Source organism: Copidosoma floridanum, unplaced genomic scaffold, assembly GCF_036245765.1.
Source record: "Copidosoma floridanum isolate Cflo_tuat_1 unplaced genomic scaffold, Cflo_Japanese_pri ptg000018l, whole genome shotgun sequence".
Classification (NCBI taxonomy): Eukaryota; Metazoa; Arthropoda; class Insecta; order Hymenoptera; family Encyrtidae; genus Copidosoma; species Copidosoma floridanum.
Genome location: NW_028321895.1, coordinates 658,549 through 674,937, shown reverse-complemented (window position 1 = coordinate 674,937; position 16,389 = coordinate 658,549). Strand labels below are relative to the sequence as shown.

General features: G+C 34.1%; 1 protein-coding gene across 3 annotated transcripts in view; it reads right to left on the bottom strand.

Annotated features, from left to right (window-relative positions):
• The window catches only part of PCB (Pyruvate carboxylase), a 953,241-nt gene that overhangs the window by 522,547 nt on the left and 414,305 nt on the right, over positions 1-16,389 (bottom strand). The window contains exon 8 of one of the 3 annotated variants that reach the window (XM_089592494.1): positions 11,704-11,708. The exons of the other annotated variants lie outside the window; for them this stretch is intronic. Within the exon in view, the coding sequence (XP_089448620.1) occupies positions 11,704-11,708 (5 nt within the window). The remainder of the gene's footprint in view (positions 1-11,703; positions 11,709-16,389) is intronic. 3 annotated transcript variants of the gene reach the window in all.

Sequence of the window (16,389 nt, the reverse complement as noted above, 5' to 3'; positions counted from 1 at the left end):
CCATATAGTACCCCATATAGTACAGTGTGTGCTGACGTGTGTATAGTGTGCCTTTGGGGAAGGCATAATACATGCGGTATTACGTTATAGTTAGAGGAAAAAAAAATAACACACTCATACACTGACAGTAAAATAAACAAAAAAAAGTTTACTGTTATAAAATATAAAAAAGAGTAAAAAATAAGATGACATTATGTATTCAGTAATAGTAGAGAAATAAAAATGAGTGATCTTTTATACTACACACGTAGATACACACGTACGAGACAGAACAAATACACTATTCCTATCCTGAGCCTGCTACCTAGAGCGGTTCATCCCTTTAGTTCTGCTTGAGTAGTGGACATTCTATATTCCAAATCTGCTAACCAGAGCGATCTTTCTATTCCTATCCTGAATTTACTAACTAGAACAGTTCATGCCCATTAGTCCTGCTGGAATACCAGACACTCTTTACCCTAGATCTACTAGCTACTTAAAGTGATCTACCAAAATAACAAATAAATATACACAAACATACTTGTACTTAATATTGTTAGTTGTAGAAAAAGAATTCTTAAAGATGGAAAAAGGATTGAATGTAATCTAATAATTTTACTTTTACGCACACGATAATTCAAATTATTTTTGTAAAACGATATTGAATCAGATCCCCGTTACTTTATTTTGCAAGTAATAAGAAAAATAAGAGAAGTGGTAAGAAAGTGTTTATGCAGGAGCTTATAAAAGAAAGAAATGTCGTAGAAAAAAAGATTGAAATTAGTTAACGACCAAATAAAAAATTACCATAATTTGCACAAATTAAACACATAAATACACAAATTAACTATTGAAAAATAAAATAATTTTAAAGCAGAAATCAACTAACAAATTAACAACTTGATCATTTTCGTGGAAAGGAAACCCTCAAAATTTTAAAAATTTAAAGTCTAGAAATTTACTAATAATTCAAAGCTCATTATAGTTTCCCTTACCTTATTAATAACTCATTGGCACATTCACTCCACGCTTCGTATAAGGGCACTCATATAGGTGTGTCAATATAATTTACTTTATCAGGTCACACTGCTTATGTTTTTAGGAATGTATAACCGTAGTGATTAAAAAAAAAAAGGTATGGACATTTATACTCCTGAAAAACCAGTGTAAGGTCCATCGGATTACTTCAAGATGCCTATAGATATAGGCGTGCGTCAGTGTACACTGTGAGAGGAATACTCTTTCTCTTAAATTGAGTCAGAAAGACTCTAGCTGCAGTATTCAAGTTGTTGTATGTGACGGACTGTACGCAGCAGTGAATATAGTTGTAGTAGACTGATAGAATTAGACTTTTCAAAAAATTAGTTCCTATAAGTAAATAAAAAATTGGATTAGCGAGATGAAAGTGGTAGAAATTGATACAACCGAAAACAAACCTCTGAATTTGTCAGCAAAGTGCCCAAAAAAAATGGTAAAAGTGCCAAAATCACCTAAATCGTGAATAAATCAAAAACAGTAATAGATGGAAAACAAGTTAAATACAAAAAAGATGCGCCTTTCCAAGCCACTCAAAAGAAGCCTTGTTGAAATTAATTTTATTAAATAGTTTTTTTGCAAATTGCAAAAAACCGCAAATTTGGCCATTTTTTAAAAAATTCATAACTCAGTTCCATTTGGATATGAAGAGCTGAAAATTTGATACAATGTTCCTTTCGTAGTCCTTAACATATGCTTTAAATTTCAAGATGATACAATTAATAGTTTTTGCAAATTGTTGCGTTGAAGAAAAAATGGTCCCTTCGAAAAATGGCTCTAAAAAAGTTTTGAGACCACTTACGGCCATTTTTCACACGCGCTGATCTTCGTCAAGAGTTAGTGTTCAACATGCTAAAATTTCATAATCCCATCTTGTTTAGAAGTACTATTAAAATTGCATCGAAAAACAGTGATTTTCGCAGGAGGCCGTCGGCGGCACGTTGGTGGGGCGAGCCGCCGAATTAGGCCACGCCCTCTTCCTCGCTGAGCGCTCGGCGCCCTTTCGAGCGTGTAGGTTTAAAATGACTACGCGTTGTAAAACCAACGATATCTCCGGAACTAAGAATCAGAAATTGACGTTTATTTTTAATCTGGGGTAGCTTTCAATAATATTTTTTAATAATAATAATTTTTAATAACAATAAACTTTTTTAGAGCCATTTTTCGAAGGGACCATTTTTTCTTCAACACGACGGTTTGCAAAAACTATTAATTGTATCATCTTAAAATTTAGAGCATATGTTAAGGACTACGAAAGGAATATCAAAATGGGACTGAGTTATGAATTTTTCAAAAAATGGCCAAATTTGCGGTTTTTTGCAATTTGCAAAAAAACTATTTAATGAAATTAATTTCAACAAGGCTACTTTTGAGTGGCTTGGAAAGGCGCATCTTTTTTGTATTCAACTTTTTTTCTATCTATTACTGTTTTCGATTTATTCGCAATTTAGGTGATTTTGGCACTTTTACCATTTTTTTGGGCACTTTGCTGACAAATTCAGAGGTTCGTTTTTGGTTGCAGCAATTTCTATGACTTTTATTTCGCTAATCCAATTTTTTCTTTGCTTATAGGAATTAGTTTTTTTCTCAATCGTGTGAAATCTAATTCTATTAGTCTATAGGGTGCAGCATTCGTATTCTGCCCGGTATTGAAGCCCATACTTTCGACTAGAACTGACTAAAAAGTATATGTACTTACATATATACTACAAGAAATGTGCGTCCTTAGCAAATTTACACATCAAAATTCATATAATACCCAGACAGAATGAACAAACAGGACCAAACACCTTACATGGGCAAGCATATGGGTACTGTATTAATACACACAGTATAGTAGGCATTATGGTGTCAGCGCCTGCATTGTCACATACTTGCATGAATGTGCAAAAATAGTAACACAGATTTATACACTGTTAACAAATACGTATATAAGTCAGTGGCCAAGAGAAGATACAACGATAGTGTATTTGAGCGCGATAGAAGAAGAATACTTTCACTCAACGCAGAGAAAGAGTTTTAAATTATGCTCTAAGTTATGGTGGCGTAGCAACTAGGATATATACCTGCAAATGCCACATTAGAAGTTCCTGCACCATATACTCCCTCACTTCAAGCAGATAATATAATACCAGCGCTCTTGATTACACTATCTCACTTTAGCTTCTGGGCGTACTCATAGTAAGCTTATTGTTCCGTTGGCAAGCATACTCCTATAAAAATTAAAGCAAACTCATTGCACATTGATGTGCCAAACTAACAATCTTATAAGAGACAAATACATACACTCACACATCCATATATATTTAATTGTTTCTATATTACTTATGTCTTATGTGATGAATGTCCAGGATTTCATAAAATATTTTTCGGAAACAAAAAAAAAAAAAAAAATAATAGTACGATAATTTCTTTTTACTACACACACGTATAGAATATAAAATAAAAAAAATAAATAAATAAGATAACGTAAACAAACGCACGTAAAGAAAATTAAAAAACTAAGAAGATGGTCCATAAAAACGATGATGCTGATATTACGGTAGCTTAAGCGCTGATGGAGTCTCTCAATGCCAACATCTCATTTTAGCATGCAACTAAATCCATTCCTCCATTTGATAAGAAAAATATTGCGCTCGAAGGCTATACTCAAGATGTTAGAAATGGAGAAAGCTGGGTCAGAGGGGATCAAAAAAATTCATATAAGCGAGCAGTATTGCAGAATCTACGAGGTGCTGCACGCATAAGCGTAAGCGGCCAAGATTTCAAAGACCTCGAGGCCTTTATAATACATTGTGAGTGAATATTATAATTATGTTAATCCACTGCTGAATGGCGCTGGAAAAACTTTGATAAAAGATAAGGTCAATGCGTACGACGTGCATATGATGACCCCAATAAGAAACATGGCGCTAGACATGTTTATAAAGGAACTAGCACCTATGGTAAGCCAGCAGATAGATGTAAAAGAACCTGCCTTCTTAGCCGATACCCTTGAGTACGCGTTGAGATTGAAGAGCCGAATAATAGCGGGTATAATTTACCTCACCGTGATTTAACAAATGATCTTAATAACACGTATTAAAAAACAGAATAGGTTCCCTGACCAGCAACTCTTAGTGCATCAAATAGGATGAGTTAATGAACACCAAATCAACAATCAGCATTAAAATCCTAGTAGGTAATTAAATAACAATTAAAATTTTTGAGGATATTTTAGGAACAACAAAAAAAGTTGGTGTCATGGAAATCAAAAAATAGTAATAACTATGAGCAAAACAATCTTAATCGATAAAAATACAACAAATTTTAATTCTAGAATTAACCAACCTGGTTATCAAGGCTGGAAAAATTATGATAATAGATACTCTCAAAATAATAATTGTGGTAATTATAACAATGACAACCAACAAAATTTTAAGTCCAATTATCATAGGCAAAATTTCCAAAACTATATACAGCCCAGAGACAATTATTCACCGCATCATTTAAATTCGCAGATGGCTCACACCCAACATCGTTTGGAGGGGAGCCCCCAGCGTTTCATTTAGAACCATACACCTAGTACTCCGGCTTAGGTTATAAATATTGCAACATAACCAAAACCGTCCATATTGGTACGTGCTAAGCGCTTGGTGTAGACGACAAGTCTAAAAGTATATAGTCGTAAGTTCCAGAAGGAAAAAATCCTTTTATTACACTCACGCTCGATAATGGCGCTGCCACAAACTTGTCCACGCCTAAAGATTAGTAAAATTATTAATTTAACCAGAATTACATCTCATCTAGTTTTAACTAAAGGAACAACGTATATAACTATACAAAGAGAATCTGCAGTCTTTTATGTGATACCTGACGACTTCCCCATAAAAGATAATGGCTTATTAAGTCAAAGCTTTTGTACAGAACGACGAGCCACATTATCATATTATCATGATGCGATAGTATCAGATAATGACATAGTAACCTAATTTCTTTTTAAAAAACTTTAGAAGACATAGAGCAATTAACAAGGGTCAAAAAGGAACATAAAGCAACAAAACTTGAAAAAGGAGTGCAGAAAAATCAGGTTTTAGCTACTACTCTTCATAGGAACAAGAAAACGGATTATTCTAGGGATAAAGTTGGTCAACTAAAATTGTATGACAAATACATCGTAGGAAGCGCAAACGGTCAAATATACCTAAATACAAACAATTTAGAGACATAAAAGCTGATATACGCTTTCCAGAAAAATATGACGGATTGATTTTATCAGAAAGGGGTGATAATTTTATGAAGCCCACTGGTAGTTTAACTGATGAAAGTGGGATATACTGTAAAAATAATAATTTAAACAATTAAGATACGCTTCAACCTTATGCCATTGAACAAAGAAAAAATACTCCTAGTTTTGAACAACATTTTCTTAATGAGGAACAAAAAAACACTACTAAATCAACTAAATATATGATTAAGCCTCGTACACATCTAGTTGTTAAAACCTATTTATTTAATACTAATTTAACTAAAGTATACTTACCACGAGTCAACGCAGGGCGTATTCACGTGTATTTAGAAGAAAGAATAGTAAGAAATGAGAATGGTCGGTGTAATGTTAAGGTGATTGTAACACTGCTTCTCGACCTGAAACGAAAAGAGGCGCCGACGCAGCGTTAGCAAATCTCGATCGCGTTCGTCACCGTTGTCCCTCTTACCTCTTGGGTTTCTGCTCCTGAAAAAGAGGGATTGGCGCGGAAGTTCTCCCGTTCTACGGGAAGAACTATTAATTTACACACAACAAATACTTTTCACTATTTCTTTTATTTAACATTTAACACTAATACACAGTCTCCTTCTCTTCACAATACACGACACAACGCTTACCTATGGACTGCGCTGCAGCGACTCTGCCTTGCACCCCACGAGCTGCGAGTGCTCGTCCACCACGTCCTGTTGGTCCGGGACCAGGAAGGGGCTCCTGCTCGTCCTCGACCCACACTACTATGCACACACTCACACTTCGTCCCCAATCTCTCACACTGCTATACACTCTCTCCATCTCTCTCTCTCTCTCTCTCTCTCTCTCTCTCTCTACTCTACTATCTACCCTAATACACGCACGAAGAATGGCGGCCCTCCCATGCACCTCACGGTCTCTCGTACACCTCGTCTCGTCAACCCAAACTCTCTCTCTCTCTCTCGCACTGTTTACACTAAAATCTCTCTCTTTCTCTCTCGCACTGTCTACGCTACACACTACTTCTCTATCTCAATATTTCTCTCTCTCTCTCTAGCTTCACCTCCTGGTCAAACTTCCGCGAGTCCAACCCGGCGTGATGTCGTCCGGCGTCCTCGAGCGGGTCGTTCGTCCTGCTGCTTCAACCTTTCTCTTCTCTCTCTGCTTCTTCTCTCAGCGGCCTTAGTCCTCGACCTGGAGACCTCGTCGTCCTGGGAGAACACAGCAGCTTCTCGTCTTGCACGCACACTCCTCTCTCTTCTCTCAACACTCAACGCACCTTTTCGAAAACTCTCTCTCTTAACTCTCGCCACAAAACCCCGCGAAACCACCGTAGCTCTCGCTGCTTGCGCTTAAGCGTGCAGCTCGAGGCACTACTCTCGACTGATTCACGATCTCTTGCTCAAGCAATGGCCGCCGCCATGCATCTCCTCTCGCAGTCACTCTCATACTTAGCAGCTGCTGTGTCTCGGTAGTCGCGTTCGCACTTTCCTTGTCCTTTTTTGCTGGCGCTGCTGTGTCTCTGCATCTCAATTTTTTGTCCGTTGGCGTCCTCGTTCCCTCCTCTCAACGTGTATACAGCTTCCAAAAAACAAACAGTTCGGAGAGGCGTCAAATTAATGCTCTTTGTAAACACGTTGCATCAGTGAGAGCATTTTGGAATATAGAGGCCATTTTGCCTCGTTACATGATAAACACTAATGAGGATGACGTTATAATTAAAATGGGTTTGAGTGAAATCCTACCCTTCGAATTGCAAGTCCTCGTCTTTTTCACGAGGACTTTTGGTGGAGTCAATGTGGATCGCTTAGGCGTACCGTTCCTCACGGTGTAATAGTCGGCTCCAAAATCCCGGAATTAATTTCAAGATTTATTTCTATTGGATTAACTAAGGACAAGGACGTGATAAAATGAAAACGTATATTTTACGAGGCGTAATTAAAGAAATAAAAACTTGATTTATTATACTTGGAAAGTTTACAAACAAAAGAATAAAGATAGACTTATCAGCTATCGAGCGCACTTACAAATAAAGTTTATCCTATTCGGCGTAGTCAATCGAATACACTTCTCCTCACTAACATACTCGAGAGACGAAATTCGGAGAATTATACAGGTCGCGCTATGTGTCGCGTAGCGAATTCTTCGAGGAAGAGAGCGCGCGCGCCTATTACCTTACAATTCAAGAATTTGATTTTTGACTAATACGGGTTAGTTATTTTTAATACTTCAATGCTTTTTAACACTCATTTATAATTGAAAACAAAAGTAAAGATTTATATTTCAGTTTTTAACACTATGTTCATTAATGACGAGTTGACTTTATATCACTCAAAATAATCCGATTTAAAATTATGCTATCAGATTAACGAAGAAAAAAGCACACAGAGGCTTGACGCGAAAAAGGAAATCAAAGATTTACTCGTCCGGAAATGCAATGGTCCCAGATTCAGGAAGAAAAATCAAAACACAGATTTAACGAGTACGTATATAAAAAAGGAGAACACCGTCCACACCACTCAGCTGGCCCTGGGGCCACCACTCAGTTAATATATTAGAAAACTGGGGTTTTACCACCCACTCGCCTTAATCAATTCGGGAACGAGTTGAATAGCTCCATGGCTCAGACGGGATGTCTACTCACACTCTTGAAACAACGAGGTCCAATGTCGTAAAGAGTCCCAAGGCTCCTAAGGTCACCGGGAGAAACCTCCTGTTCCCTTGTAGAACTCAAAAAAAGACTGATCTCCCCTTTGACTTGATCCGACTCATCACCTCGGTACCCCCGAAAATCGGACCTCGCGACTTTTCCCCTGGAAATTATATTGCGCAAAAGTATTATAAACAGACACTGCGTTGAGCCGCCTGAACTGTTTTCCCTCAAAAATCACCTTTCCAAAAATCAACAAAAGTCAAAGCGCTACAATATGTATGTGTATGAAGATTCTGACGTATACTTAGAGGTAAAACCTTGCAGAATATATTGCACCTGAATTTAATTCTGATATTAGTTACGAATATAAGAGACCAGTTATCGAAAATAAGCGAGAAAGAATAATAGACCTAAAAGAACTTGTGCGTACCGGTTACTTAAATTTGGAATAATGAGACTGCATTTATCGATTGATTCCTGAACTTGCAGAAATCTCTTTGTTACCAGGAGATCTTTTACCCTGTACTAATTTTGTTGCACATGAGATCCCGACAGAAAATAACATCCTTATTAACACTAAATAATATCATCACCCACCGGTACAAAAAAAAGTTTCGTAAATTTTTTTTTTTGATGAAGCAAGTAGATTTCAACAAATTCCTGTGGCTAAACATAATAAGTATACAACAGCCTTTACGGCAACCCTTGGACATAACCAATACTGACGGATGCCCAAAGGTTTGAAAAATGAGCCTGCCACATTCCAACCACTAATGAATCTCATATTAAAAGGCTTATTGAAAGTTAAATTATTAGTGTATTTAGATAAAGTTATTTATGTAAAAAATATTGTAAATCATGTCCGTAAAGTTAGGTTACTTTTCTATCCGTCAAGATCAACAAATATGGTACTCCAGCTAGATAGAGTGAAACTTTTGCGAAAAGAAGTAACAGTTCTTGGTTATTTAGTAAGTCAACGAGGAGTGGAACCAGACTCTAAAAAAGTACAAGCCGTTAAAGAATTTTTCCAACTAAAAACTAAAAAAAATATTAGACAATTATTTGCACTAGGAGGATATTATAGAAGCTTTATTGAAGATTTTCAAAGTAAAGCTAAGCCATTGTCAGATTTATAAAAAAGGAAGAAAAGTTTGAATGGACTGAAGTGCAAGAAAAGAGCTTTTAAATACTAAAAGACCATATATATCAAGAGCCTATTTTACTATTTCTTGACTTTAGTAAATCATTTGATTTAACAACATATGCATCTGACTATGCTATTGTAGTGGTATTAAGTCAAGAAAAAGACGCACCTGATTTTATGCTACTATCGGACTTACACTCTTTTCAACCAATCAATCGATTCAAACTATAGAATGAAAAGGCGTATCTAAGTCCTAATAATAGTATCAGTAGTGACAACTATAAGAATGTTAATAGAGCTAAGCTGAAAAACAATGTAATTACCATCAAATACTGTCTTACATACAAAAGAGATAAAATAGTTCATTTTATTAGCAAATATTGTAAACCAGTCACATCTGTCTCAAGATTCTTAACATAGATAGGTGCATTGGACTTTAGTTATTTGAAAACGAAGAAACTAAAAGTTGGCTGTGTAATAATGACACCTTATGGTAGACATAATATACTGCCAATCGTTAACAATAAAACATCTTCAGATTTAGTAACTTTAGAAAGTCTTACAAAAACTTCTAAGTCACTTAGGAAAATAATGTTAAGACAAAATCTTTAAACTTTTAGAATCTCAGAAAGTGAAGATCTTACAGACAAATTATAACCTGGATTGATAACAGAAATTTTATTAACAATTTTCGATAAAACACCTGTACAAATTACTGTCTGTTACGGTAAGGTTAATTTTCTGAAAATTTTAGAACATAATGAAATAATACAAATTCTACATGACAGCCTTGTTGGAGGACATGAGGGAATAAACCAAACTTATCGGAAAATAAGAGATCGATTTTTTTGGCCTGTAATGAGAAATGATGTTCCTAATTATGTTCGTAAATGCAGCAAACGTTAAGAAATAAAAACTAAGCGAATAGAAGCAAGAGTACCCGTGGTGCTTAAATACATACACCTGGTAAAGCTTCTGATAAAGTTCTCATTGGCACTATCGGTAAATTAAGAATAACACCAAACAATAATTGCCACTTGCTAATCATACAGTGTAAGTTGACTCACTACATTGTATTAGTCCCAGTACTAGACCTAAGATCAAGCACGCTCACTGGTGCCGTTGTAAATAATTTAGTATTAGTTTTCAGTCTACCTAGAGCACGTTGATTAGACAAATATGCTTTATTCATATCTTAATATTGGAACAACTCATGAGAACCCTAAACCATCAGCATTTCATCTATAAACAATTTGATTAATAGAAAAAAGGCATGCTGCCCTAGCTGACTTTATAAAGACTTACTCTGAAACTTATGATGACTGGGACAATTTAGCCAAATTTGCGGCGTTCACGTATAACGTGAGTGTACATGTAGCAATAAATTTTATGCTTTATAAACTAGTATTTGGGAGAGTAGTAAAGTTGCCCTTGAAGATACCTAAAAATAAAAGGTCACGAACCTATCTATTATATTTATAAGATCTTATCGAGCGACTTCACGAAATGCAAATTGCGGCAGGAAATCAACAAATAAAGATAAAAGTACAAGAAAAAACAAGACATAATAAGAAATTAAGCCCTTAAAGTGTTTAACCAGGAAATTATGTTCAGGTAAAGAAAGAAGTACGTTCCCATAAATTTGATCACCATTATAATAAACCCATAAAGCTTAAAACAATTTTAGAGAGAAATAATGTGTCACTTGGAAAAAACTATGGTGAAGTCATATGGAAATACACTAATAAATCAAAACTAGTTACTCCATAATAATATCATCGTTAGAAATATATTCTACATGTCTTCCAGAAAGAAAAATAAACACAACGATGCAGATTGTATTGGTCATCTTAGAAACAATAGTGCTCGAAGGTTGCGCAGATTTAGTTTATGCTAATCTTGGTAGCTATAGCATTTGACCACTTGGAATAAGCCCTTAAAATTACTACGAAAAAATTGTAAATATGGTATAACAAAAATTAAGAGAGCTGATTGTGATATGGCTGGATATTAATAAGCTCGTGTTGGAACAAACGAAATGATCAAATGAAATGTTTCGATATTGTATTGTACAGCTTGGTTATCCTAATTGCACTCACTATATGTAAATGGACCTCTTGAATTTAAAGATAAATCGATTGACAAATCTCAAAGCAATTATATTGAATATAATAAAAACTGTATGTATCCATGCGGGAAATAACATTATTCTATTACACAGCTTGTAAACAAATAGACTGACACCTTTTGAAATTATTGGAAGCATTGCTGAAGGACTTTTCAGCTAAGGCACAAAAGACGATATCAACGTTATGATCACTAACATCAACAAGTTCCATACTGATCAAAAGGAATATATTAAATTTTGTGAGCAAAATAGCCACATTTTCGCAGTTGAATTCAAAGAACTATACAATACAACAAAACGTCATTAGCATATTCTTAAACTAGTTGCTAATATATTGATTTAAGAACAAGATTTTCCTTATGACAGATATATGATATATTTATTAGGTTATTTTAGAAGCACTGAGGCTCCCTCAGATCACATTATTCATTCTTATGATGATCTGATTGACATCTTGCATGATTAACAAAGAGGTCAAGCACATCCAAAGCTATCTTCTTCAAATATGTTCAGAACCGTATCCCAGGTTGTAAAGAAGCTCGCACGAAATCTACAATTTATAGCACCAATAAAGAATCTTTATGATTGAAAAATAAGCACTTTAAGTAAATTAGATGTTATGCATCAAAAAAATATAACGATGTTAATATTCCATTGACCTCTCGTAGATACAACCCCTCATAATCTTTATAGACTACATCTAGTCATTATACCTTAACCTGACAAAATAGATCTGCCTACATAAAACCATCGTATACTTACTTAGCAGTAGCAGCAAACCATTATTCGTATCTACGATAAACCGAAGTTATATCAAACCAATAGGATAAAATATTAAATGGTTATATATGCTCTGGTATGGAACCGTTAAAAAATCCTACTCTATAAGCAAATGTGAGGTTATTATGCTATTACGGCCTGAAACAGAAGTATTTAAATACCACGACATTATATTAACATCAAAAACATAAAGTCCATGGATTTACTTACCAGCTGATAATTCACTGTTATTCTCGATACCAAATAAAGAACAATTGAGCATTATCTGCCTCAAAAAAATAGATCAACAAGAAAAAAAAAAGGTATAGGTCTTTTACAAATGAATGATGGTTGTACAGAAAAAACACACAATTTAACGTTAACTAGTGAATAGAAGATTTTTTCTCAGATACAATATACCTTTCAATCAGAAGTGACCTTGAACTTAACTGTATTACATGAACCCGCAAAGGACACTTGTGTCTTTCAGGACAATATAAAATTAATTCAGCAACTTAACTTTAATAAACAAGCATGAATAGATGAAGAATTGAATGTACGAAATATAATTAATTGACTGGAGAAAATTCGAACCCGAAAGTTGGAGGAAAAATGAGCTTCTCTTTATATTTTAATACGTTATGTCATTGAAGCTATTATTATTATAATTAAAATAGCAATACTTATCAACAAAGTAGGGAGCTGCTTTAAGAAAACTATGGAACGTAGTGTCTCAGAAAAATTTATAAAACGCACCATCAGTCCACTAAACGCAGAAGCCCGAGTAACCATAAAACAAGAACCAAAAGAGCACGAACCAACTGAACTTCACCTCCATATTTAAGAAAAACAAAAAGTACCTCAATCACCTAAAACTAGAGTTACAATAAAGACACAGAACTTTATACTTTCAAGCCATACTCCCTAAGAGTTAAAAACAGGCTCATAAATCAAAAGAAATTTGATTTTTCATACTTTACAATGAACCCTGACTAGCAAATAAGAATAAAGACTAAAGTCAACATTGGTCATTTCTTACATAGAGTTATTGAACAACTAGAAATAAAAGTTAACATTAAGGAAACGCACATACTTCTGAATTTACATAGTTATACGCCGCGATCTATAACTACCATTTACAGTAGTGATTCACTTCATAAAAAACCTGTTGAAACACTAAAAATAGGAGAGGAAGCTCAGATATCTTCTACTTTTGTGATGAAATCCTTTATTTGTCAAGCAGAAAGGATGTTTTCACCAACATCACCAAAAAGCGATAACGATATACCAAACATTGATCCAAAAAGACTTACGTGTCTTCTACCGTGGGATATAGAAAAAACGAAGAGGGAAAGAGATTTTTTTATTTTGGTACCCTAGAATATTGTTATGCTGTTAGAGATCAGCGAAGCAGTTAATCTCAAGGATATGTAAAATACATGGATTGAAAGAGTGCTATTCTAGTGTTGCAGAACGACGGACCAAAGTATCGCATCAGATACGCTGAACCAATCAAAAAGAGAGCAAAACACAAATAGAACAAGAAGTTGACTCACTTTTCATGTCAACAACAAGTTAAGTTAATGGCATGTTAGAGACGTTAAATGCAGGTGAGAACAATTTTATGAAAAAAAAGCTGAAAAGTGAAAATTTTTTTTTTCTTTTATTTTTTCTTTTCTTCGGGTATTCAGTTGACCATGGTTAACTTCTTACCTCAAATCAGATTGTTTTAATATATATTCACCGAGGATGGTGATAGTCTTAAGGAGGGAAGGCTATTAAGTGACGACTTGCCTAAATAAATAAATTTCTTATTTTTTATTCTATATTAATTTATATTTATTTCCTCATTGATCAAATCTTAAGACTCTTCGAAGAGTCAAACTTAACAAAAGTCGACACCTAACAAAGCTGACTGTGTACTTCGTGAATCTCGGTAGTGTCAAGTGACAACCGAAGCGAGCAGCTAAGCCTAAATACATGAAGTCATCAAGTAGCAGCCCCATAGCATGTAAAACAAAGAAGTTTTAACTAAAGCTTGACGCAAAGTGCATTTTTTTGCGCAGCGTTTAAGTTGGAAGCCCATGGCCACTCATCAAAAGCAGTACTCAATTATACAAGTAATTTGCTAAAAATTTCTGTTAAAGACTGACTTACTGTTCTTTTCTTTTCCTTATCACTTTGTACGATCAATTTGTATCCAAACCAAATAGAAAATAAAATAATTAAGAACAAGTCAATTAAACTAAAAGTTATTAAAATTATTAAACTAATTAACAAGTAGAGGAAAAGCCTCTGGACGATGGATTGACATCAACGGAGTAGAACATAGGAACAAAAGCAATATCTCAACTTACATTTTACAACCAAGGGGAACAAAACTAGGTATTCGATCCTTTGTCATTCGATACATTTGTATATGTATATATTAATAGAAAATTTAACACTCTACTAAGAAAAGTAAGCTACCAAATAGTTGAACATACTGCTGGTCCCACGGCCTGTCAGGGAGCGTGAGACCAAAGTCCACAAACATTCAGCTTTTTCCGTTTAATAATGTTAAATAATTATGATTGATTATTTAACAATAAGAAAAAATATAGCTTGATTCTTATAAAAAATGTGTACTAAATTACTATAAGAACTTTTTGACATGAAATATTAATTTTTAATAAGTAACTTATTTATATAACCAATTTTAACTTTACAACATCATGCTTAAAAATAAATCAAACTTGTAACAACTGTTTATTCTATACATTTTACATTATGCAGTATACTCAGATGTTTGATAAAAGTAAGTTTTATTCAACCCAATTTAAAAAAATTGTAGAAATGTATGGCAAATAATGTACATTCATCCATGTAGTTGAACTATTTTTCAACCGAATTTTTCATTTATATAATGGTAGTAGATTATATGGCTCAAAAGAGCAAAGTAAACAGGCAAGTGAACTTTATTAGAGAATGGGAGTTGTAGCCCACAGTTAACAGTGAGCAGTAAGATTTATATTCTAGCCCTTACCATATTTCTCCTGAAACTCTGTCATAATTAAGTGCATTTTATTGTAATGAATAACACTTACACTAAATATTCTGCTCAAAGGACAAATACCTTCTATTTTATTGAATTATTAATAAAACTAAATAAATGTCAAATTTGGTTCTTAATCACGAAGTATATTTCTATGAAAGTCAGTATTACTTGAGAATGAAAGCAGGCAGTAAAAAAATTTTTAGCTATAGTTGAAAAAACACAAAAAGTTTCGTAAGGATTTGTTTTTTGTGTGATTCTGATGCGTGTAGAATCTGGAGAAAGAGAATCTAAATCACATTAATCAAAATGTTTAAATAAGATCATTACAGAAAGGAAGTGGCATGAAGCCTAAGAGATTCACGTATGACACTAAAATCCAACGGTTAAGACGATACAAGTCCAGTCATAACACATTGACATCACACGTGTGTTTTTAAGTCTAAGTTTTGTTAAACAAAAAAAAAAAAAAAAACAATTTAAATAAATTGTCTATTAAAAATTCTTATTTGTCATCAGAAAAAAAACATAAGGCAAAAATGCTTGTTAATAGTAAAAACTTATCAGTGGATGACTCTACTATACAACAGTTTTAAAATGTTTCATAAGAATTAAATGCGACTGACTCATTAATGTACATAAATCAAGCACTTTAATTCATACTTGTTATATGTTTATATTTTAAATAAAAAAGTTTTATACTTATAGTGAATAATCGTTTGTTACAAACTTAGTTACAAAACGTGTGTGTCGAAGTACGACCAACTTGTATTACTGGCTCTTGGACAGGTTCGACACTCAACGATACATGTCTGTATATATAACTAAGCCTAAGCCTATGTTATAATTGTGAATTAAGCCCAATTTACAACTATTACTTATTATTACAACACCCTTTTATAACGGATACTCGAGTCCCTTAAAAAACTTTTTACAAACGTAGAATATGCTCGAACTGTAATATCATATGGCAAACAATATAATTTTGAGTATAAAAATACCTTCTGTGAAACAATATTGTGTAAAAGGGTAGTAAAAATGTCGTAGGAATGAGTATACTTATGTTAATTAGATATGATTTTAATTGATATTTAATAAGTTAACGATCGTAAACAATATATAATGGCACGATAAAAAAAATGATATAGAGGACGTTCTAATTTTGAGCCCGGAAAACAATATCACGAGATAAAGCTCATCAAAAGCTCTCGAAAAGCTCTTTACAAAATTTGGATTCGATGGATAATTAACGAGATATTAATGATTTAATAATCAATCAATTCCTCCAATCACAGAGCACTTAGCCTCAGGAGGCAGGGCCTAAGCATTGTGGAGGGGTGACTACGCATAAACTCTTTTATAGGAAGGTGGTAATGAGTATGCCAGGAGACAAGGTTACCGACTGCAGAGATTTGATCAGTTACCTTACCAGCGCAAA